Source organism: Lytechinus pictus, chromosome 8 (assembly GCF_037042905.1).
Source record: "Lytechinus pictus isolate F3 Inbred chromosome 8, Lp3.0, whole genome shotgun sequence".
Lineage (NCBI taxonomy): Eukaryota > Metazoa > Echinodermata > Echinoidea > Temnopleuroida > Toxopneustidae > Lytechinus > Lytechinus pictus.
In genome coordinates, this window is record NC_087252.1 from 22,784,444 (window position 1) to 22,811,417 (window position 26,974).

Sequence of the window (26,974 nt, forward strand, 5' to 3'; positions counted from 1 at the left end):
TATACATGTAGAGCAAAATGAAGCTCTGGAAATCGGAGAGTGATTAGTTATCAAAGTTGCCAATATTGTAGAGCATCACGCTGGCAAGAGAGGGATAGGTGATGGAATTGAGCTGCATTCTTGAATTTCGACACCGGTGCAGACACTTCATCCCAGGTGCTACTTTAATCAATTATCCATACTTAAGTTTTTAATTAATCTACGTGTCTATTCATAAATGTCAATTTTTTTTTTCATACATGTATAATCATTTCCAATCATTTTACCCTGCCTGCATTTATCAATGGAGACTTATTTTGGCAATTATTAAAACAGAACTTGTGCGAGCAGCGTGCTAGATTTGCTTAACATACATATTGATGATGATCATTCCATTATATCTTTAGAAAACAATTCCTATCCATTGGAAATTTCGGATAAAAGGGTATTAAAGCAGTGACCATCACTGCTCGATACATTTTACAATCTTCCATCATGTCCACAGCACAGACATGAATACATACTTTAATAAAAGAAACACATGATTATCCCCATTTCGTTACACCACCATGACACACCATTGAATAACATATGATTCATTTTCATCCATTTCCCCAACACACAATGTTTTTTTTTATCCTCTTAACATGTACTGTACACTATTTTACAAGCCTTGAAATCCTCTCTAGATAGAATACATACATTGGCATATTTATGTGTTTCCATACGCTTTCTACTGCCCCTGTGCTAATAATAATACCTGCAACATATTGCCAGTAACAAACGGCAATCACTTGGTGGGATAAGTTGGGCTAACTTTGAATGATAACGGTACAAGAGCTCAGTTGGGAGGCTAGCGATATGATCATACAAATGGCAATTAGAGGACTTATGGCTTTGGGGGCCTTTCCAAAGGACCTGATAATACTGGATCATACCTTTATCAAGTACCATAGTAATAAACAGTGATTAAAGATAGTATTTTATTTTTCTTTTGTAGTGCTTATCACATTATCATCTAACATCTCTGTGTGCCTCCAGAGGCCTTCAAATGGTAACATTTGTAAATAAATCCAGAGTTAAACATTGAAACAAATTTCTGGAAAATGATTCCCCCTCCCCCCTCCCCCAGTCATCAAAAACCCCTTCCATTGCATGTACATTTCCTCTTTCCATTCTAAGCGCAGGAATCGGTGTCAGAAATTGAACAGAAACACATACAAAAATCACTGTACAAAGGACATTCAATATAACCATCATAGTGAATATACAAACTTCAAGTATAACATTGAATACTACTTCTTCCAACTAGAAAGACATCAATTTCTCTCTCTCTTTTTTTTTCTCACTTTGGCACTACCATACATGACAAATAGGTGAATAAATCTTTGTATGAACACATTATGCTTATGAGCTACCACATTGCAAAAAGTTTTTTTTCCGCGATATTATTCTCACGGAAGGAATACAATAAACATCATACACAATGAAGACTTTACAAGACGCAATTTGCAATACATGCACATTATTCTGTAATCTGCATACATACACCAATAGGACTAAAGAATTTACGTTTTGGTCCTTTTACCTCAAAAGAAATGATCGTTTATAGATATATTATCATACTTCATTATTTTACGAGGGAATGGGATAGATTGTCTATGGCGACAGAGCAGAAAAGAACATAAAATAACAATGGAATGAATTTCTAGAGTACAAAAAATACATTTCCATTGTGTAAAATCTGAACATCTTTTTATACATATTGACAATCCAAGCACCTTTTTGTTTATAAAGAAACAAACATTTCGACAAGAATTTGTCGGTTATGAACATATGGTGTCTTATACACATACAATAACGATCCACAGAAATCAATTTACATATACAAAACTAAAAATAATACTGAACCCACGTTATCAATCCGTTTATAAATAGAAGAATTGCATTAAAACAACCACAAGTGAAAAGCAAGCACAAGAGAAATATCAAGACATAAAAATAAAATAGTTCAGGCATTGCGAAAGAAAGAATGGAAAACATATTGCTACGCTACACATACTCTGTTCAACCTAAATAGTTATATTGCAACTAGTTCTACACATACATTAGAGAAAAAAAATCTACACAATTTTCAGTTAAAAAGCTAAGGCAGTAAGGCCTTGAGTACTTAAAAGGGCCAAGAATATCAACAATAAAATTCCTTTTACATCAAGGTGGAAGGCATTAAGATTTGTTTTTCATTTCTACAGACAAAATTTGCCTCCTCTTTGATAGGTTTTCTCTTTTTGTTTTTCAAACAAAAGGTTGCTGCACTTGCAGTATTCCAGGGAAGCCACTGGTAGAATGATAGGAACTGTCAACATTATGCAAATCTGTGTAAATATTGGTAGATTTTTGCCCAATATTCATCATTGTGTAGCTGAGGCAATACTCTTTCTGAATTGTTTCCTTTATTTTTTTCATTTAGAGAAACGCATCATTGTGGAAAATTGCAATCATTTAGAAAAGCATGCCTGTTTTGGTCAGCGTAATCTCGATGGGATATATTTTCTCATTTGCAGTAAAAAAAAATGCCTTGTATTTGTCATTTTCCAGCTAGGTACTACAATTTTAAAGAGCCTTTATTAAAAAGAGTGATTCAATCACTCTCAACACCTTAAAGGTTTCAACTGAATATATTCAGCACTCATTACTTGCCTTCACTGCATCTGCACTCATTAAGCCCCTCACTTCTTGAAAAATATTCTATTAACCATATATTTACCAATCTATATTAATGAAATAGAATCAAATAGTATATATTCTTATTATTCTGGAATTATGATAAATAATGTGCAGTGTCTATGAGAGAATGACGTTTCACCACATAAGGTGCGAATTTATATGTACCTACAGGTATTACAGATTTTGGGTTATTTATAAAAAAATACAAACAATGGAATGAATACGACTCAACAACTTGCACAAAAAAGGGCTGTTGAAACCAAAGAAAAAACTATTTCAAGATGAAAAACATATCAAGATTGTCAGGAAAGGCTGCGTACATGTATTACACTTGGGTGAAATTTTCTCTTCTTTTTTTTAATTGAACTTCACCATAAAACACACACAGACCAGCAAAATATAGTCAACTACTTCAGCAACGGAATCTTGAGGCAAGACATATACACATCGCTACCAACATATAAACAAAAACAAAAAAAATCACTTCATCCCAATATAGATTCTCTAAAACTGTATAAAAAAGACAAAAATACAAGGTTTAGTGATCACAATACATAATATGATCAGGAATTACAAAGTTTGGTTAATTTTCATGGCAAAATTACATCATAAAACAGCTGCGAGTAAATCATCTCTTTTTTTGGTGGATTCGATCATCTTTATATAGGAACTATTCTCGAAGCATCTTTTATCTCTCTCTCTCCTAATGCTGATAGTATTTTATTGCGAGGTTGAGTTGTACTTTAGAGAGAGAAACCAATACCTGGGTCACGTAACAAAGAGCCTAGCGACTGCTCATACGATTGATTTTTACAAAGGAGTATACAACATGGTCTATGCAATCAATCATAAGAATTTGCCCTACGATCAATCGCTGGACTTTGTGTTACGTGGCTCAGGTTAGGTTGCCATTTTATGTACAGAAATTGATTAGAGTTGAATCATTATGAAAAACTATGGCACGTAATTCTGGGGCCCGTCTTACGAAGAGTTGCGATTGATCCAATCAACCACAACTATGGACGGCCAGCAACGTCAACGTCTAAGATGCAAATTTGTTCAAAATGTTTCCTAGATACGATGTATATTCATACATTCATCGTTCTCTTGGAGATTAAGTGTGATTCTCTCTGTTTACTAAGGAGATTGTGCAAATTTCTTGTAGAAAAAATATGGTGTGGATGGATTTCCATACAGTTACGATTGATTGGATCAATTGTAACTCTTTGCAAGACAGAGGCCCTAATGGCACAATAGTATGAATATTTGTATGAATATTCATACCCTTCTCTATCAACAGAGGATGATTGATATAATTTTTTTTAAATACTTCTCTCCAACACTCCTCTTCACATCATGACTCCATATCTCTATCTCGCTCTTCTTTCTTTTCCTTCTACCTATCTATTCTATCGCTCCCTCGGAGAGGACATGAAGCCGTTGGTCCTCCGGTTGCTTGCTCACAAGCATTCATGCTTTCTTACCAATCAGGTAAAAAATCAACACCATTACCAATCTCTCTATCCCCTAGTATTCTTGATCATTTCCCCCTAGTTACTGCAGGCCATCCCAGTCAAAGCAAGAAATTTACCCACATTGTGCTGCACCCGACCCGGGTGAGGTGAGTGGGTACCCGGCCGGACTACTTCCTTGAATACACCGATCATCGGAAGGCAGCCTAAAGCTAAAGCTATCGATCTCTCCAAACCTTTGTCTCTCATGAAATCTCTCTCATTGACCCCCCCTCTCTCTCTCTTTCTATCTTTTTCTACCATCATTCCTTCTTCTTTCACCAAAGACCACAAGCTTCAGTCTCTGCGGATTCCGCTGAAATCCAAGTCCAGTTCCACCGACTTTCATAAAGGGAGAAGATTGTAATGTCAGTTTTTGAAAATGATTCCTAAATCCCTAGAATAGATTTCAATTTCTGTCTACACTCCTTAATGAATGCTGTATTATTCACCTAGTCCTAATTCCTCTTCTCAAGCTACCTCTCTCTCAAATCAAATAACCAATCTATCTCTACCTTAAAAATACCGTAAGTGTCGACAGGAAGAATTTAATTTCACATTATTACCCCCTCGAATTCATTTTTTTTCCAGAAAAAATAATCAGAATTTTTTTAAAAAGATGATGTACATTAACTACTAGGCAAGATGTCAGCGATTAACCTCAACACAAATTCAGCAAACACTGTACTTTTCTAGACCTCTTTAAACCCTCGATCAATCCGAGTAGTCACTGCAACATGACTGGACCCCACACCCATTGACCCAATAGGCATTCGCACCCCATTGACTCCTGAGTTCTGTAAAGCTTTGTAATGGTCCATCTGGTTCTAGTAGTTAATGGGTTAACCTGTTAAATACTGAGTTCTGCGATTCCCAATGGCTTTGCGCAAGAACACCACTTTAAGTTGGCGATGGATTACTCTTGGCCTTTAAACTTGCTTAATGGGATGATTCGTTCATATAGCAATACCATTATTTGGTGTACGTCAGGGTTGTCACCTGGGACCTTATTGTGTTGGAAATGTTATTGCCCAACACTTTGTCGTGGCGGTTCTGGGGAACGAAAAATAGGTGGCTTTCAGGATTTACACATTAAAATGATATGTTCATAAAGTTCACTGTCGGTGGGAATATTAGTGCTGGTCAGAAGGGTGTGATATTTTATTGAGTGCCGTCTGGAAATTTTGGGTGCTGGAAAGTTCCGACCCGCGCCGGTGACTGTCGTTACAACACTCGTGTACATGGAGAGTGTATTGTGTAGTGTTACAGTATCTGCATTTTCAGGCTACGCTTTCCAATATCTCCTTTTGATATCGCTTGCCAACATATAGCGTTGGTACAGAAAGAGATGATATACATGATCTTACATGTACATATAAGTAAATATTTCAATGTAAGGCAGATATACATGTACATACATGTAATTATTATTTGATCCAGATATCACAAGTTGCTATTGTGATATAGATATTGGAGAACATCTGCTTTACTTCCCATGAAGTATGGTTCGTTGTAGCTTATAATTTCATACTCATGCATTTTTTTCATACTTTTCATGTATGCAGAATATTACTGGTGAGGGGGCTGTGCTACTTATTGATGTAGTCCAAACGGTACCATCAATTTACATGGCCAGTAAATTTAGTCTTAACCTCTTCGAGCAAACACATGAACGGCAAACATCAAAAGGCAGTGAATGTATGTGAAAGGTTCATACCAGTCATCAGAGCAAGAGCATATTTTGCGGTGGCGCTGTTTCGCTTCCAGGCAGGGAAGGATTGCCAGAGAGCTGATGTTTCTGGAGGTGCTTCTGCAGGGCACTGTTCACAATGAACGACTTTCCGCACACGGGGCACTGGTGGGGTCGGAACTCGGTGTGGATGCGTTCGTGCATGTTCCTGGCGCTGCACTGCGAAAAGCGCTTGCTGCAGAAGCGGCAGGGGTAAGGCTGCTCGCCGATGTGCGTGCGGACGTGGATCTGCAGGTAGCGACTCTGCGTGAATGTCCTCCCGCATATGTTGCAAATGAATGGTCTGATACCATGCACTTTCTCATGATGCGCAAGTGCAGCAGTGTCATCGAAGCGCATGCTGCAGAACCTACAGGTGTACATTGGGCGCAAGGCATTGTTGGGATGGTCCGGGAGATTCTGATTATTGTAATTTGGAATGGTATCATATGGAACATTCGGACTACGCAATGGCATGTGATCTACAGGGGATAGAGGGCTGAGTTTATAGTCCCCATTCCTTACATGTATCCTCTCGTGAACATTACGAGAGCTTCCTTGGGTAAAGCGCTTGGTACAGTACCGGCACTGATATGGTTTCTCGCCCGTGTGTGTTCGTTCGTGAATCTGTAGATATCGGCCTTTGCTAAAAGCCTTCCCACAAAAGCCACAAACATGATCTCTTGGCCGCATGTGCGTCTGTTCGTGACTAACAAGCAAGGCAGCATCAGTGAAGGTTTTATTGCAATAACGACAGCTCTGGATAGCTGGATGCACTGGAAGATTAGGCATAGTGGAATTTTCACTATTTGTTTCTGAAGCCTTCTCGCCTTCCTTCTCTCCGTTGGCTCCATCTGCAACTTCTTTCTCACCACCTTCTTGTGCTTCATTGCAATTTTGTTCTGCTTCTTTTGCTGCTTTGATTCTTTCATGAATTCTCTCATGAGCATTCCTGGAACTGGTTTGACTAAAGGTCTTCCCGCAGTACTTACAGGAGTAAGGCTTCTCCCCAGTATGGATTCGGACGTGAATCTCAAGGTAGCTCCTGTGCGTGAAACGCTTGCTGCATATGTCACAGGAAAATGGCCTCAGCACATGAGACTGCTGGTGTTGGTGAAGTTCTGAAGAAGACGCAAAGACCTCAGGACATTGCCTACATGGGAAAACCTGCTGATGCGGCACTGGGGCGGGATGTATTGGCCGCTGAAAGAGCATAGGCGGAACACCATTTACAGCAGCCAAGCCACTGCATTCATGCCGCAGCAGGTCTCGACTTCTTTTGAAGCTCAGACCACACTTCTTGCAGTCATACATCCCCCAGTTTCCATGCTTCTGTTCATGGACATTCCGTGATGTCATCTGGTTGAATCGCTTCCCGCAAACTCTGCATGGGTAGGGCTTCTCACCCGTATGCAAGCGTTCATGAACACGCAAGTATGCCTTCTGATTGAACCCTCTTCCACAAACACCACAAATATAGGGTTTCAGAGAGCTGTGCGTAAGCTCATGCTGCATCAACTGACTGGCAAAGAGGAAGCATTTGCCACAGAACCTACACTGGAATGGCTTGGAGTCACTGTGGATGCGCTTGTGGGTCCGCAGATGACTGCCATCTCTGAACCTCATCCCACAAGTTGGCACATCGCACATGAACGGTTTGACCCTGGTGTGGGTCCGTTCATGCGTGTTCCGTGCACTCCCCTGCGTGAACGACTTGTCACAGAAGCGACAGCTATAGGGTTTCTCTCCCGTGTGGATGCGTACATGGGTTCGCAAGTACTCCTTGTGGCTGAAGCGTTTGCCGCAAAACGTGCAGACGAACGGCTTGTTGGCATCCAAGTGTGATTGGTTGTCCCCGTTCTCAGCAACTCTTGACCCCTGCATACAGGCATGGCCAAGAAGGTCTTCCTTCGTTGGAAACAGATCACCGCATAACTCACACCTCTGACCATCGACAACACTATGTGTTATCATGTGAGCATTGTAGACCAGCTCGAGAGCGAACTGCTGCCCACAAACGCCACACACATACCCTTTCCCGGCTTCCGCTGCATCTTCTGCACCACCTACACCATCTCCCCTCTCAACCTCTACACCCCTATTCCCATCATTTGCTTCAAAATCCCTATACCTTTGCATACCAAGATCCATCATGGGCTCACCATTACTCGTGGCGTAACCACCCACACTCTCACTCTCTCCATCTGACCTCTGACCCCTTTGGTCATAATACTCCGATCCCTGACCTGCATCCTCATAACCTTGAGAGCTCTCACTCATATGCGCCGGCTCACTGGAGTTGTCTCCTCCATTCTCATACGTCTCACCTCCCACCCCTGAACTTTGACCTGCGAGTTCTACACTCTGATCCCCTAACTCTGAATCCTGATCCCTCTCCTCCGAACCCGGACCTCCAAACTCCGACCTTTGACCTGTGAAGGCCTCACTGTTGGCTGTTAGTTGATTGTACGCCTCTGCTTCAGCCACCATAGCTGCAAGGGTCTGTCTGTCAATGCTCTTGACCACGTGATGACTGGTTGAAGAACCTCTGATTACTTTGTTGTGGGAGTAACGGAGATGGCGGGCAAGGTAGATCGCGATGGTGAACAGCCGACCGCAGAACTCACACTTGTATGTTCCAGATTCTGAAAAAAAAATGAGTTTGTTGAAAATGTTGAGATTTGAAGGTTTGCATGGTAGAGGAAAAAAATAAGGATTACCAATTTTACCATATATGTCAAACATTTGTTTGAGAGCTTACCCCATTACCGTAAGTAACGGTCTTTTAACCGCACCTTTTTCTCGGCGGGATAGAAGCAAAAGTCGGGGGTGCGGTTTATCCACGGTGACGGGTCTGAGCCAGCCCGTCGTAACCCCTCTGCCAGTTCACAACACATCGAGTGGCCGGGCGTAGCCGCCCAGGGCAATGTCGTTTAGAGGGGTATGAGCTGCGGGTAATGAGAAGCGATTATAACAAACGCACCCACCTTCATGACACTAATTTCGACTTTATTCTCGGTTCAAAGTAGCGAAGTTCCCTGGCTTAGTTCAAAGAGAAGCCAAGCATACTCGGTAATATTTTGTCACAGCTGAGCGAGCGCGAGAGTTGAGTTAGCTGAGCTAGCTTGCGTTGTATATATTGTGGTTATAGTGCGACTTAAGCTGGCGCTATTCATTTTAACCCTCGATCCCTCCAAAGTCCCGTTTCGCGCCAGCTTATTTTTTCTTTCCCGTTTGCTTTTCATAAGATACCATGTACACCACGCAACGAGAGAGACGGCACGAAGCCGTCAAAACAACTGTAAAAAATGCCAATTTCTTTGTTTCTAGAACCTTCCTGTAATCCCGTATCCAAAATTCATGCTAAGACATCAAATGCTAGACAAATTCTGAAAGTGATTGTGAGTTTGTGATGCAAGAAATGTGAATGTTTTTTCCTCCTACGGCGGGAAAGACACAGATCATTATTTGATAAGATGTACTGGTACCGTATCGTAGTTTGCAATGTACAAGAACGGCAGTGCTGTGTGTGTGTACACTGTGACTGTGAGGTGAGTGAGTGTGTAAGTGGCCAATATTGTCGGGACCTTTCTTTCTTGCAAACATTTGTAGATGAATTGATCAAGAACAGCAGATTTCCGCATACCGGTAATCTCTTTGGATACTTTGAAATCTTTAACTTAGTTTTTGTTTCTTTGTATTTTTTTTTTTGGTCCAAAGTTGGGGGTGCGGTTAATCCACGGGTGCGGTTTATAGTCCGTTACTTACGGTATACTGACACCAAATGGGGTGTTTGGACCCAGCTACAGAGCAAAGTCGTTTGAGGAATCACAAGAGTTATCTCCTGTTACCCAAGTTAGGCATGTTAGGTATTATGTTTTAACCAATGGGTATTGTTTGTTTTAAAGAGACCCTATAACTCAACTACCCCAATACATTCTGAAAGCAACAAAGACACCCATGAATCCAACTTACTTGACTCATATATAAGGCTGGCCAGGCAATAAAATTCCCCAATCCCTTCCCAAAAGCAATAAATCAATCTTGAATCTGACTTACATGAATCTTACATACGGCTGGCTAACCAATCAAATAACCCAATCCTTTCCCAAAGCTGCAAAAGACACTCTTGAATATGACTTATTTGCATCATGCACAAGGCTAGCCAAGCCAATCAAATACCCCCATTCCTTCAAAAAAATTACCTGAATCATAACAAAAGCTGGCCAGTGAATGTTACCGCATCCCTTCCTTTAAGCAATAAAGACACTCTTGAATCTGACATGAGATTGGCCAGCAATTTGAACAACCCCTTACATGTACCTTCCCAAAGTTGCAAAGACACACTTCAATCCAACTTACTTGAGTCATACATAAGGCTGGTCAGTTCCGAGACCACGTCCAGCTTCTTGGCGAATTCCTCACCGTAGTAGACCAGTAGTTCCGTTCCAGGCTCGATGGGCTTGCAGGTGTGATAGTAGATCTCTCCAAGGTGCTGGAAGGCCACCAGATTCTGCTCTGCCAAGTTACGGGCGCAGTTGACAAAGCGAAGCCAGTTTCCCTTCCTCTCGTCCTTGCCATCGATGCAATGAATTACTTTGCCCTGGACGCATATCTGAAAGTTCACAAAAGCAACATAATACTAAACTAGAGTTTCGCGATTGCTATATTCAGAGAATATAAGCCAGTGGGTTGCACTCCGGCATCAATATTAGCCTATGAAAAGGGGTTGAAGTAGCTTGTTCTTGTGAGCCAATCAGACAAGATATGCAAATGAGGTGAGGTCATTAACAAGTATATATTCTTTAATAACTTTGCATGGGTAATACTTGTACCCGGCACTACATACATACCAAGCGGCATCGAAATCTAACTATGGAATGGGGTTGAAGTTCCCCTTTATCCTTATGAACCAATCAGAAGAAATATGCAAATTAGGTCATTAACATGCACATATTCCATCATCACTTTGCATGGGTAACACTTGTACCTGACAATACCAACATCGAAAATCAGAGTTTGCTTTCTTGTTCAGGTTCACCTTTTTTGGGGTGAATCGGTTGACGAGAAACATCCATCCATACATCCTAGCCAAAACCAAGCGTGCCTTCTAGCATGCTGGGTAGCTAACAACAACAACAAAAAAACACGAGTGTCGCTAAGGCGAGCACATAATACGCCCGCCTGTAACGAGGAAAATTGAGATATTGGTCAAGCAAGAAAAGTGGTAGGTGGCGACTGCACCTTTGACCTTCTGACCTCAAAATCAAGAAGCTTCCTGGGATCCATGCTAGTATCATACACACCATATGATTTGTAGTAGACTTGTTAAGAGGTTGAACGCTGCATTTTTTAGTACAAATGTCCCACTTGGCACAAATGTTCCTTGAGTCAAAAGAAAAATTTTCATCCAAAGAGACACGCTGTATCTATGCAAATAAGCAAGTAATTTGCATAAATTTGCATATTATGTCGATATAGTAAAAACAAGTATTTCAGAATATACATTTAACCAGAACTGCCCTAAAATTGGACATAAAGACTTAGGGTAGGAAAGGGAAGAAAATTGTCATAAAATAATTGGGATATCCTTGTTTATTATTACCTAATTTACATAAATTATGCAAATTATAATTTAAAACAGAGTATTTTTTCATGAATCCTGAACTGTTTTATAAAAAACAGCAACTAATACACAATGTCAACATTCTACATGAAAGAGAATATATTAGCGAAAACATCGATATGCTTCATGACAGTATTAGTGTCTTAATTTGCTTAGAAAGAGGGCAAATATGTCCAAATGTATGACGTGATATTGCGCTAAAACGAGACCAAAACAATCTCTATGTCACAGTCACACTCACGAATCGGACAATAAAGCGATCAATGGTATGTCATTCGAGATAACACAATCTCAACACAATAGCTTCCATCGGCTTCTCGTATCGCTTTTGTTGGTGTGTCTGCCACACCACAATCTATGATACATACGGACAAAATGCATTTCGGTATCGGTAAAACACTATTAATTTTGTTTTATTTGTTTCTAATTTGTTTCTCTTGGAAAATTTACAGGAGACATTGCTTTGCAGGTTACTGCTTTAATGAAACTCTGGCACATGAATCATGACGAATGTATCCTACCTAATCCATATTTTAACTTTATTAAAATATATATCTTTTTGGAGACCCCGAGGTGGCAAAACTGCATCCCCCTGCATTCCCGCCACTTTACAAAACCAGTTTGACTTGTATAATCGACTTGGAAAAGACAGATGTATGAGACATCAGTCAACATACTTCCTGAAGAAAGTTTTTTTTTGCTTATTTAAGCCTACGCTCACGGGAGCCCTCCGAATTTACCGCATCCCCTCTCCGTATTTCGACTTTAAATAAAAAAAACCATCGGCAAGGCAAATTGCGTTTTTTGGTATAATAAAGCAACTTTTATATCTATATTTTTATATTTACATTCATCATTATTGATATTATTATAATTATTATTATTATTATTACTGTTATTATTATTATTATTATTATTATTATTGTTCTTCCATTTGTAATAGTGCTCTAGCACAGTAAAGGCTATAACCCAACAAGAGCATGCCTATAGGATACCCTCTCCCTTTTTGGTTTTATGTATTCAAAAATAGTTTATTGTCTTTAGAACTCTTAAAAGATTACTTTTGTTTGTATTGATATCTTGGAATAGATTGAGGAGAAATTACTCTACAACTGACATGTAGAGGAGCTGTGGTACATTGAAGAACAGCCACACAGCCCTTTATTGATTCCACTCTATGTTAAATTTAAATATTTTTATAGCCCAATCGGAAGAAAGATGCATTTCTACTACACAAAGTTAAGCCTCTTTGCATTCTCCTCTTAAAAAAAAAACAAGTGGAATGCCTCTGGCCGTCTCACCTGCATCACGCGATTCAATATAGCAGCAGTGCTGATTTTTAAAACTACTATAACTCGCACAAGATGTTCAGTGATACTTGGTTACTGTTATTTCCACGTTTTATGAACTAGACCAATACACTTTAGAGATATGATGGCGATTCAACAAATACCCCCAACGTGGCCAAAGTTCTTTGACCTTACATGACCTTTGACCTTGATCATGTGACCTGAAACTCGCACAGGATGTTCAGTGATACTTGATTACTATTATGTCCAAGTTTTATGAACTAGACCAACACACTTTCAAATTTATGGCTGTAATTCAACAAATACCCCAATTTGGCCAAAGTTCATTGACCCTAAATGACCTTTGACCTTGATCATGTGACCTGAAACTTGCACAGGATGTTCAGTAATACTTGATTACTATTATGTCCAAGTTTCATGAATCAGATCCATAAACTTTCAAAGTTATGATGGTAATTCAACAGATACCCCCAATTCGGCCAAAGTTCATTGACCCTAAATGACCTTTGACCTTGGTCATGTGATGTGAAACTCATGCAGGATGTTCAGTGATACTTGATTAACCTTATGTATAAGTTTCATGAACTAGGTCCATATATTTTCTAAGTTATGATGACATTTCAAAAACTTAACCTTAGGTTAAGATTTTGATGTTGATTCCCCCAACATGGTCTAAGTTCATTGACCCTAAATGACCTTTGACCTTGGTCATGTGACATGAAACTCAGGTAGGATGTTAAGTAATACTTGATTAACCTTATGGCCAAGTTTCATGAACTAGGTCCATATACTTTCTAAGTTATGCTGTCATTTCAAAAAATTAACCTCAGGTTAAGATTTGGTGTTGACGCCGCCGCCGCCGCCGCCGCCGTCGCCGCCGCCGTCGGAAAAGCGGCGCCTATAGTCTCACTCTGCTATGCAGGTGAGACAAAAACATAGAAGGCATTGTTTTATATCTCATACTAGTAAAATAAGTTCGTGTACGTGACGGTGGCCTGTCGAAGTTGCCCAACCGTTTATTTTGTTTCGACAATATATATTTAGAATATCGTCTAAATGAAACCCTCATCTGGAAAAGGGCACTTATTAAAGGCAGCATCTACATTATATAGAGGAGGCCCTGGCACTGGGAAGAGGGGGCTGAAGCTTGTTAAATTTCTTCGGACCAAGATTTTACATTGAAACTTTTTTGCTTTTCAAATTTACATCAAGAAATTTAACAAGCAAATAAACAAAATTGATTGCACTACAAAATGAAGGGTTTTTTTTTGGTAATGTTTCTTTTTTTTCGTTTTGTCACATCTGCCGGAATTCCAGGGGGTGCTGTCTATGGAGAATAACACACGCAGCACAGCCCCCCCCCCCCCTTTAGAAAAATATTGTGGGTGCTTCACCTCCTCTATATAATGTAGATGCTGCCTTTAATAAGTGCCCTTTTCCAGATGAGGGCTTCATTTAGACGATATTCTAAATATATATTGTCAAAACAAAATAAAGGGTTGGGCAACTTCGACAGGCCACCGTCATGTACACGAACTTATTTTATGCGATATAAAACAATGCCTTCTATGTTTTTTTTTCAAGAGGAGAAAGTAAAGAGGCTTTACTGTGTGTAGTAGAAATGTATCTTTCTTCCGAATGGACTCTAAAAATATTTAAATTCAATATAGAGTGGAATCAATAAAGGGGTATTTTAGAGCTTACGTGTGGCTTTTCTTCAATGTACCACAGCTCTTTTACATGTCAATTGTAGAGTATTTTCACCTCAATCTATTCCAAGATATGAGTTCTAAAGACAATAAACTATTTTTGAATACATAAAACCAAAAGGGGAAAGGGTATCCTAGGCATGCTCCTGTTGGGTTATAGCCTTTACTGTGCTAGAGCATTATTACAAACTGCAAAACAACAACAATAATAATAATGATAACAATAATAATAATAATAATAATAATAATAATATTAATGATAATAATAATATTAATATAGATAAATATGAAATATAGATATAAAAGTTGCTTTATTAAACCAAAAACGCAATTTGCCTTGCCGGTGGCTTTAAAACGCGATGTTTTTTTTTATTTAGTGTCGAAATACAGAGAGGGGATGGGGTAAATTCGGAGGGCTCCCATGGACGTAGGCTTAAATAAAAAATAACAAAACTATCTTCTGGAAACATGTTAACTGATGTCTCATATATCTGTCTTTTCCAAGTCGATGATACAAGTCAAACTGGTTTTGTAAAGTAGCGGAAATGCCGCGGTGAATGCAGTTTTGCCACTTCGGGGTCTCCAAAAGATATATATTTTAACAAAGTTAAAATATGGATTGAGGTGGGGTACATTTGTCATGATTCATGTGCCAGAGCTTCATTAAAGCAGTAACCTGCAAAGCAATGTCTCCTGTAAATTTTCCAAGAGAAACAAATTAGAAACAAATAAAACAAAATTAATAGTGTTTTACCGATACCGAAATGCATTTTGCCCGTATATACCATAGATTACGGTGTGGCAGACACACCAACAAAAGCGATACGAGAAGCCGATGGAAGCTATTGTGTTGAGATTGTGTTATCTCGAATGACATACCATTGATCGCTTTATTGTCCGATTTGTGAGTGTGACTGTGACATAGAGGTTGTTTTGGTCTCGTTTTAGCGCAATATCACGTCATACATTTGGACATATTTGCCCTCTTTCTAAGCAAATTAAGACACTAATACTGTCATGAAGCATATCGATGTTTTCGCTAATATATTCTCTTTCATGTAGAATGTTGACATTGTGTATTAGTTGCTGTTTTTTATAAAACAGTTCAGGATTCATGAAAAAATACTCTGTTTTAAATTATAATTTGCATAATTTATGTAAATTAGGTAATAATAAACAAGGATATCCCAATTATTTTATGACAATTTTCTTCCCTTTCCTACCCTAAGTCTTTATGTCAAATTTTAGGGCAGTTCTGGTTAAAAATATATTCTGAAATACTTGTTTTTACTATATCGACATAATATGCAAATTTATGCAAATTACTTGCTTATTTGCATAGATACAGCGTGTCTCTTTGGATGAATCCTTTTCTTTTGACTCAAGGAACATTTGTGCCAAGTGGGACATTTGTACTAAAAAATGCAGCGTTCACCCCTTTTTTTGCAGTTAACAAGTCTACTATTGAGCCTAAAGTTAAACTGAAGTTATTGCGTTTACAAGGACTGCAGAAGGGCAGAATGAAAACATGTCACTGTTGACCTAGACCTTTGACCTTTTGACCTCAAAATCAAGAAGCTTCCTGGGATCCATGCTAGTATCATACACACCAAATTATATGAGCCTAAGTTAAGTTAAACTGAAGTTATTGCGTTTACAAGACTGCAGAAGGGTAATATGAAAACATGACACCATGACCTTGACCATTTGACCTATTGAACTCAAAATCAAAAGGCTTCCTGGAATCCATCCTAGTATCATATTTACCAAATTATATGAGCCTAGGTTTATTTAAACTGAAGTTGTCGCATTTATAAGGACTACAAAAGGGTAAGATGAAAACATGTCACTGTGACCTTGACCTTTTGACCTCAAAATTAATAGGCTTCCTGGGATCCATGCTAGTGTCATACACACCAAATGATATGAGCCTAAAGTTAAACTGAAGTTATCGCATTTACAAGGACTGCAGAAGGGCAAAATGAAAACATGTCACTGTGACCTTGACCTTTGACCTCAAAATCAAGAGGCTTCCTGGGGTGGTATTCTGAAAACGTTCTTATCTTTGTTCTTATCTTTTATCTTATCTCATTGAGATAAGAAGACGCTAAAATCATTGCAAATCAGTATTCTGAAAATCTTCTTAACGCGTTCTTATCTTTGTAAGGACTGCCTCCTTCTTATCTTCAACACGCCCATTTTTAGGATATTACCAATCAAAATGCGCTTTATATTGGCAGTTTAACCAATAGAGGCGTCCCTTATGTCAAGAGAATATCATGGGCGCTGCGCGTACACGGTTTCTGGCGCATTGCGCGAAATAGGCAATTTATACGCAATGACTGATTATTTCGAGACACATGCATACAATAAAGAAAGTAAAGAAAAAAGTAAATAAAGCAGGTACGAATAAGGAATAAAATATGAAGAAAAGAAAGTAGGTAAGTAAGAAGACAGAAAAGTGTCCAAATGAAGCATAAATTTAAAAAAAGATGAAAGGAACAAAGCAGAAAGTAATGAAAGAAATAAAGAGTAAACGAAAGTAAGCAAGCAAAAAAAACTACTTAGAAATAAAAAAATAAAGAAAGAAAAAAAAATGAATACAAGAAGGAAAAAGAAATAGAACGATTATCAATGATAAAGTGAGGAAGAAAAAATAAAGAAAGAAAGGAAAGAACCTTGAAGGAAAAAAAGTAAAAGGACAAAATAAAAAAATTAAGAAAGGATAAAATGAAGTAATAAAGAACCGAAAAGAAAAAAAGTTATAAAAAAACGAATGAAAGACAGTTAGAAAGAAAGAAAAAGAGAAAATAAATAAATAAAGAAAAAAGGGATAGAAAAAAGAGACGGGCAAAATAAAGGATGAATGAAAGAAAGGGTGGGAGGAATACTTGTGGGTACTTCTTACTTCTAGTGACCATCGAGTTTGAGCAAGAAAGAACGCGGACATCGTGAGATGTGATAACCCTCTAGCTATCTTAAATATTATCATAAATATCGTGAAAGATAAGAAAGAGAAAAGATAAGAACGTTTTCAGAATACCACTTATCTTCATTTTGTTCTTATCTTTTTAGCGCGCTTTTGTATTATATGCGCGAGTAATACATTTACGCACTCAGCATAGGATGTTTAGCAAGATAAGAAAAAGATAAGAACAAAAGATAAGAAAAAGATAAGAACGTTTTCAGAATACCAATTTGAGATCGTGACGTAGATAAGAACAAAATTAAGATAAGAACGAAGATAATAAGTATTTTCAGAATACTGCCCCTGGAATCCATGCTAATATCATACACACCAAATGACATGAGCCTAGGTTAAGTTAAACTGAAGTTATCGCATTTACAAGGAAAAGTTAACGGACGGATGGATGGACGGACGGACACCGAACGTGATACCATTATAGGGCGTATAAAAAAAAATTATACAATGCTTTACAACTTTTATTAAAAAAGCACTTAATGCTATTTTCTTGGCTATAGCACAGCTATCCTCATCAGATTTGTAAGTCAGTTTTTACAATAATTTTATCAGTAATCAGTTTATCAATCAGATTATGCTCAAGCATACAAGGAATTCCTTCCTACGGGGTACCCATTCACTACACCTGGGTGGAGAGTGGCAAATGTAGATAAACGCCTTGTGAGAGGACAGGAGTAAGTACTGCAGAGGGAGTTGAACCCTGGACTTTGTGGTTCAAAGTATCTCTTCTTCTTCTCTGACCAATAACTTCTGTCTCTCATAAGGAAAGCTGGGTTATATCAGTTACTTCTTAAAATTTCATTGGAAAACAAATATTTTAAACAATTATTCAGAAAGGTAGCTAGCTGTCTTTGGAAAAAGGGTTACTTTTCTAAAGTAAATATTGATAAGAAAGGACGTTCTAAAATCCCTTTCCATAGCTATCGGTCATTTGGCTAACAATGTGGTTTTTTCTCTCTCTCTCTGAATATGTAAAAGGAACTACATGTACCTTTCAGAACCAAACTCATTCAATATCAAAATGTACATAATATCAACTTGTAAACATGATTAATCCATCAAAATAAAGTATTGATATCTTTAAGGATCCATGTGTTTCTAGGCCCACACCCCTTCGTTGGACCACATCATTCCAAAAGGAGGAGTGTATTTCAAACCTACATGTATCTCTCAGGCATGTAACCGGCATTGATGCAAATGATCTTTCCTGCATTTTCTCCAAAACTGCACCTCTCTTGTGCTCCTCATCCCCCATCTATTCCCCCTATCCCAATTCCTAATAGATATAGCCCCCCTCAAAATGTTTATATTAGTATTAGTCCCAGTACCCCTAGGCCCTCCCCCAAATTTTTTTATTAACAATGATAATCATTTAAACCAAAAGAGGGTTCCCAACTATGGAGGAGGAAAAGGACCTCAGTGGAGGGATCCTGAAAAATCATCGAATTAGGTCATTTTACATTTTTTCCAGAAATATTTGTAATCAGGGGTAGTTTACAAATTCTCCCAGAATAAACCTAAAATCGTGGAGAAAATTTTGAAAGCAGTCCTTCAAAGCACAGGTCTGTGGCAAATAAAACCTTTGATTTGCTGTGTTCTATTCCAAAAACCTGTGACAGGGGGTAAAAAACCTAATTCATTTTCTTCCTTAAAGGGGGAGGGGGTATCTCTAAGAATCTTGAACAAGCATGCTAATGATTAACCCCCATCCCCCTCTCTTTGATGTAAGATTCAATAGACCTACCTCCCAAGCATATCCGCTCCAGTAGCCGGCATCGTTGCTCACGATCTCCCCGGCGTAGGGACCAAACCGCACCCCTTTGGGTATGTGCTTTTCGGCCCACACCCCTTCCCCGCACCCCTCCACTCCAGAGTGTGAGATAGAGAGGAAGTCCGGGAGGGTTAATCTGGCCCGGTTCTCGCACTCCGCAGGTACGGGTTTGTCTTCGATGACGGTGAAGGGGTGCAGCGGGCACTCCCCTTCGTAACGTTCCTTGCATTCCTCACAGTCTGAAAAAAAGAAGAAGACAAGAACAAATTCAAAATAGAGAATATGTATAGATAGACATGTATTTTTTTTTTAATGGAGAAATGGAAACTGGATCCAAACATTTCTGAATATCTAAAGATGATTTTGCTCAAAGGTAGCAATAAAGTGCATTCCCCATTAAGAGGATGTGGTCATCTAAAGAAAACAATAATAGCAATCTTGAAACAAGCCTGGGAGATTAAAGATTCTGATTCTCTCCTTGAAATTCAGAACGGTTTGGCATCCTGTGTATCTATTTAAAACAAGGCATTAGCTGAAACGTTAATTCTTCTAAAATGCCAAAATAAACCCTTGAAAATATACATGTAAAACAATACTAAATATAAAAACTAAACTGTAAAGTGCATAAATATGGTTAAGACTTTTCATTTTACAACAAAAAGAGGGATAAGGGAATTCAAAAACCTTTTTCCAACAAGTAATCAAGCGACAAGTACAACAAAAAAGTATTCCTGATCATCATTAAAGAAAGAATAAAAACTTTATATTCCATATACCAGAACAGTCTTTGATTCTGTCTTTCACGAATACACAGAGCAGTAAGAAAAAAAAAGAGATTATTGAAGCAATTTAATAAAGTGATTAAAATGAGAAAGAAACAAACAAAATCTGAGAATTCTACAGTAAAAGTAATGTTTATACCCTCAGATAAAAAATAAAAGCAACGCAAATGTACAATAAAGCACAAGATAGTTGTGTGAAATAAACTTGTGAAGTCTTGTTAATAGTTACAAATTTGCAACAAAGAAAGGAAAAAGCCAGTCAGGAAAAATGCATGCAAGCAGCACAAATAAAAAAAGAAAAGGGTCATTAATGGTGCAAGTCCCAAAGAGTCTTTTAATAGACTATATCAAAATTTCATCAAGTAAATATGTCAAGAGAAATAAGTTGATTTCTGAGGAATATGGAGATCAACATTCCAGATGCAAAGTCTACAGTGAATGCATCCCTAAATTACATTCACTTTTATAAAATATATAATTTCACTTCTATCTTTATATAGCTCAGTGTCCTCACTAAAATATTTACAATGGCAAAATTTTCCAAGCCCTTGAATTATCAGAAACTTCTGCAAGGGGTCAAGTCTATTAAAAACACATCAAGAAAATTACCCATTATTTCTTGAGTTCTCGACACCAGGACGGCAACGGCAGCGATATGACTGGACAGAACACTAACCAGCATACAAACTAAACAATTCTCGAAAGAGCTACCAAAACGTTACCATCTCTCTTGCTGACTATACGTTCATAAATGGCTGCACATGGCTGCACTTGGCCAGCATGGGTGAGTGAAACTATAGTAGTTTGAGCACTATTATTGTAATAAACCACAATAGGTCTGTTTACACCTCTCCGTTCATGAAAATACCTGTAAATTATATGAACTTGAAGGCCTAAAAGTGTTTCACACTTTTTTCTGTCTAAACCAGATAAACTTCTAGTAGCAGAGTAGCAAAGAGAAGGGAGCTACTGAAGAAGACATGAAAGGAGCAAGAAGTGGAGGAGGGATGGGTTGAGGTAGGAGGATGCATGCACTTAATAAAGTAAAGTGGAGGGATGGTTTTGAGGTTTATGTGAGTGCGAGGTAAATCTGGCCAACCCAGACCCTCTTTCTTCGACCCTTTTATTTATTTTGGGAGCAATTTTTACAATAATATCTTCCGAGTAGTGGATTCAAATGTGCACTGCTTTTTAAAACAAAAGATAATTTATGCAACGACATAGCAATACACCTGGCTCATAGGATAATCCAATTAAAGTGCATAGTACATGTACGTATTTGGACTCTCCCCCACCCTTTCCAGAATATGGACACCACAATTAATAATTCTATCAAGCTTAGTTCATTCCCGGCGGCGGGGGGTACTCGAATTATAAGATGATACCTATGTGCCGCGCCAACTCTACAATAGGGGGCTCCGGAACTAAATCTTGGTCTTAAAATTAGGGTCTCCAAAGCAGCTCTTGGATCAACGATTGCTAAAAATGCAATGCTCTGGAACCGACCACATCAAGAACGGGGTCTCTGGAACTCATTAGATCGTAGGCGTAATCGGTAGCGGCTATGTAATGATTCATATCGGCCGGCGCAAGCTAGCTGCAGGCGCGGGGAGCTTCGGCGGGCCGACATAAGGGCTCCACGATGATCGAGCTCGCCGCTCTGACCGGCTGAGTAGATCATGACGGGCGCTATCTGGAGCGAGTTATTACAAATTTGAGGGTCTCCAGAAGGGGGAAAAAGGCATGGCACATACGTATCATACACTAACACTGAGTACCCCCCTCCCCCGTTCATCACTAGCAAACAATATATCCTCTTACTCTAGATCAAAATAGGTCTTGTCATTAGGGTTTTTCACAATGCAAATTTCTCTAGGACTATGAGATAGGAAACAAGTGGAATGCCTCTGGCGGTCTCACCTGCATCACGCAATTCAATATAGCAGCAGTGCTGACTTTGAAAACTACTATAAAATAATTATTCACAAAAAACATCATTCGTATAATGATACAATACTACGTTCATTGACCTTTGACCTTGATCATGTGACCTAAAACTTGTCAGTGAAACTTGATTACCCCTATATCCACAGTTTATACTATAAACTTTGAAAGTTATGACAGCAATCTTATAATTACCTCTAAAATGGCAAAAGTTAAATGACCTTAAATGACCTTTGACTTTGGTCATGTGACCTGAAACTCGGACGAAATGTTCAAAGATACTTGATTACTCTTTATGTCCAAGTTTCATGAATCAGATCCATAAACTTTCAAAGTTATGATGGTAATTCAACAGATACCCCCCCCCCACATGGGCAAAGTTCATTGACCTTTGATCTTGGTCATGTGACCTGAAATTTGCACAGGATGTTCAGTGATACTTGAATATGTCCATGCTTTATGAACTAGACCAATAAACTTTCAAAGTTATGATGGTAAATTCAACAAATACCCCCAACTTGGCCAAAGTTCATTTGACCTTAAATGACTTTTGATCTTAATCATGTGACCTGAAACTTGCACAGAATGTTCAGTGATACTTGATTACTCTTATGTCCAAGTTTCATGAATCAGATCCATAAACTTTTAAAGTTATGATAGTATCAACAGATACCCCCAATTTGGCCAAAGTTCATTGACCCTAAATGACATTTGACCTTGGTCATGTGACGTGAAACTCAAGCAGAGTGTTCAGTAATACTTGATTAACCTTATGTCCAAGTTTCATGAACTACGTCCATATATTTTCTAAGTAATGATGACAATTCAAAAACTTAACCTTAGGTTAAGATTTTGATGTTGATTCTCCCAACATGGTCTAAGTTCATTGACCCTAAATGACCTTTGACCTTGGTCATGTGACCTGAAACTCAGGCAGGATGTTCAGTAATACTTGATTAACCTTATGGCCAAGTTTCATGAACTAGGTCCATAGACTTTCTAAGTTATATTGTCATTTCAAAAACTTAACCTTCGGTTTAGATTTGGTGTTGACGCCGCCGTCGGAAAAGCCGCGCCTATAGTCTCACTCTGCTATGCAGGTGAGACAAAAACACCATTATTAAAGTTCTCATCATTTTTATATGTACTTTGCCGGTATTTAATAATAACAATAATATGCAACATTTATAAAGTGCTTAATAAATGTTTCTAAGCACTGCATACTATTACCCTGGCTTACTAATCGGGTGCTTTGAGCATTCAAGGAATTCCTTCCTACCGGCAGTGGCGGACCGTGACCCGGAGGAGACAAAGCATTGGAGGGGCACAGCATTGTTCACAAAGAATACAGTGCCCCTCCAACCATTTGTCTCCTTCGGGTCATGGTCACTGCCTACCGGGTACCAGGACGCTAGTGCTGCGGTGGGATTTGAACCCCGGACCTTGTGGTTCAAAATCCGAAGACTTATCCACTGAGCCACAACACCTCTACCTCTCTTTCTGCTCGGATATTGGGATATTACACATAATTAAACTTTCACATAGTATATATAGTATTTCCTGATCGTGGTAGAATTCAGTATTAATATACGCAAACAGCTAATACCAGGCATTATTCATGATCGTGCGAGTGTGAGAGCACCGAATGTCAGATACACTCTTCCCTTTCTTGGCCCCTTTCGACTTCTGTATTCCCAGAAAGGAAATCACCACGCCAGTGTATGAAGAGCATGGCTATGATAAAAAAAAAAATTTTGTGGCTGATGTATGGTAGACTTGACTACTCCGCCATGAATGGAAAAAAAGGCTATTGAATTTAAAGGTACACCCAGGCCCTGTTTGCCCAAACAGGGCATCATATTTCATCAAATGATTCTTCCATTCTTGTTTGTTGTACCATATAGAAGCCTTTGAACAAGCTATTGAATGCCATTTCTATAGTCATAGCGTTATTGTGGCGTGGCCTGTGGGTGATGATGAGATCATGAGAGCATGCATTGAAAGAGTGCATGTTTTTGCCATGAACCCATGAAAACAGGGAGTTCATGATAAATATGTATGACCCAACCTACTTCAAACACAATAGGTCGATCATGAGATATACATTGCATTGTTCGAGGGCCGGAGGGGAGAAGGGTCGGTATTAAAGCAAGAAGTTCGACCAGGGGCCCATTTCATAACACTTGTTGTAATAACTAATTTGCAAAAACAGTTTAATGCTACTGAAATCTTTCAATCTGATTGGCTGATAGTTAATTTGTTATAGAAATTGTGTGTTTGTTATTGTAACAATTCTCTATCAAACCGAATCCAGACTACCAAACAACAACATACCATCGAGCCAAATTATAATCTTTATCAAGTGTTAAATGGGTACCCGGTAGGATGCGAAAGCCTATGTAGTATTCCTAGCAATTGAGTCTTGGAACTCTTGTTGGAATGCTCCCCAGGGAGTGTAGAAAGTGCATACATTGTATGCGGGCATGCAAGGATCCGATGACCGGGGTAATAATATATCTGTAAAGCGCTTAGAGACGTCGTTTCGATGTGTTAAGCGCTATATAAATGCGGAATATTATTATCATTATTTATCCAAGCTATTAAAAGTAACCCCTTACAAAGTCAAATTAACCATTAAATATCAAGTCCATCCCCAACAACAAGTTGCAAATAAGACAGGAATAATCTAACAAGCAAAGCCCTAAAATTTCATCAAAGCCGGATGTAAAATTAGAAAGCAATGACATTAAAACATTTTGCTCACTAATATTTTTTTACAAAACAGTTGTATGTACAACACAAAGATGCAAATGCAAATGTGAAAATCGGTGATGCCACATACTCCATATTTCTTTTAAATTTATTGTTTGAAACTTTGAGTTTTCTTTGAATGCTTTGACAAAAAGGATACTGTTCATTGACTCGCAATAGGTCCAACTTTGGCAATTCTAAATAAAGGGAGGAATCAAACTTCGTTTTACATCATAGATGAAAAAAAAATATATATTCATATGATAAAATAAAGAAGAAACAGTGAGTGGGTGACGTCTGTACTGGCCAGCATGAGTATACATGTATAATTGTTCTGTGAAAATTAGCAAAACTTAAAATGACACAATTTTTTCATCTTACATCTGAATTTTATGATATTTTCATAACAGTTGTATAAGATTGCTTTATTTTTTTCTTAATTTCAACACTTTTTTTGTTGGAGTGGACTTCCACTTAATATGTTATATTAACCAACTAGGACAATAAATTTTATAGATATTGAATTTACTTTAACCTATTTACAAATACCAAAATCTTGTGGATTTTCAAACTGTTTTACTGACATCCGTAAAGAAATTCATCTGATAGGAAGAACTCAGTCAAATAGAACAAATTTTCATCTTTCCACAATTTTGTTTTGAAATTTTGCTTACTCGTTTCTGCAAGCTTCTTCAGAGTATTGCCGACTCTCCGTAGATGGGGTAATAACGGCAGTGCGGCAGTCCGTGAGACGACAATAAATACACAAGATGGATCAGGGAGGCAATTCACATCCAGAAGAACCAGGCACATTCCATGAACCGAAAATCAGACGATACAAACTTTCTACTAAGTACATTCTCATTCTCACGGACTACCGCGCTACTACCCCATCTACGGCGCTGGTCTGAAGAAGCCTGTAGAAATGAGTACGCGAAAAGCTAACGAGGTAAAAACAAGATTGATTGTGGAAAGATGAAAATTTGTTCTGTTCGTTTTACTTACAAATATAGCGATCATCAGGCATGCTAGATTGCACATACATCCTCCTCCTGGCGGCTTGCCCATCATCAAACACTGCATTGTCTGGAGAAAACAAAAAGCAGACATATATACATTCATGAACAAAATCAAATAAAGCAGACTATTTGTTCAAGAAAAAAAATAAAGGCATATGTCAACATGAATATCAAGAATTAACAAGTGGAGCGCCTCTGGCAGTCTCACCTGTATCACGCGATTCATAGAAGCAGTGCTGACTTTGAAAACTACTATAAAATAATTATTCACAAAAAACACCAATCATATAATGATACAATACTAGGTTCATTGACAATAAATGACATTTAACCTCGATCATGCAACCTAAGACTTGTCAGTGATACTTGATTAACCTATCCACATTTCATAAACTCGATAAACTTTGAAAGTTATGACAGCAATCTAATAATTACCTCCAAAATGGCCAAACTTCAATGACCTTAAATGACCTTTGACTTTGGTCATGTGACCTGAAACTTGCATGAGATGTTATTGTTCAGTGATACTTGATTATTCTTAAATGTCCGAGTTTTATAAACTAGATCCATACACTTTCAGAGTTATGATGGTTATTCAACAAATACCCCAACATGGCCAAAGTCCATTGACCTTTGACCTTGGTCATGTGACCTGAAACTAGCACAGGATGTTCAGTGATACTTGATTACTCTTATGTCCAAGTTTCATTAACTAGACCAATACACTTACAGAATTATGATGGTAATTCAACAAATACCCCCAACATGGCCAAAGTTCATTGACCTTAAATGACCTTCGACCTTGGTCATGTGACCTAAAACTCACACGGATGTGCAGTGATACTTGATTGCTCTTATACTTGATTACTCTTATGTCCAAGTTTCATTAACTAGACCAATACACTTACAGAATTATGATGGTAATTCAACAAATACCCCCAACATGGCCAAAGTTCATTGACCTTAAATGACCTTTGACCTTGGTCATGTGACCTAAAACTTGCACAGATGTGCAGTGATACTTGATTGCTCTTATGTCCAAGTTCCATGAATCAGATCCATAAACATTCAAAGTTACGATGGTAATTCAACAGATACCCCCAACATGGCCAAAGTTCATTGACCTTTGACCT

The 26,974-nt window shown here is 38.4% G+C and overlaps 1 protein-coding gene across 1 annotated transcript; it reads right to left on the minus strand.

Annotated features, from left to right (window-relative positions):
- Positions 1–1,337: 1,337 nt before the first annotated feature.
- LOC135155105 (zinc finger protein 420-like) lies at positions 1,338–25,904 on the minus strand. Its single transcript, XM_064103786.1, has 4 exons — positions 25,828–25,904; positions 19,319–19,584; positions 10,309–10,561; positions 1,338–8,591 (listed from the first exon to the last, which is right to left on the minus strand). Exons 1-4 carry the CDS (start codon positions 25,865–25,867, stop codon positions 5,941–5,943), a joined length of 3,210 nt encoding a protein of 1,069 aa, XP_063959856.1. The 5' UTR covers positions 25,868–25,904; the 3' UTR covers positions 1,338–5,940.
- Positions 25,905–26,974: the final 1,070 nt, after the last annotated feature.

What these genes read in the sequence shown, in the direction of transcription:
- LOC135155105 (XM_064103786.1), bottom strand. Translation starts at nt 25,867, where the DNA reads ATGTATGTGCAATCTAGCATGCCTGATGATCGCTATATTT. An exon ending in GCCTGATGATCGCTATATTT is followed by an intron (nt 19,585 to 25,827) that starts GTAAGTAAAACG and finishes TCTTTTTTTCAG; the next exon opens with ACTGTGAGGAATGCAAGGAA. An exon ending in GGAGCGGATATGCTTGGGAG is followed by an intron (nt 10,562 to 19,318) that starts GTAGGTCTATTG and finishes GTGAACTTTCAG; the next exon opens with ATATGCGTCCAGGGCAAAGT.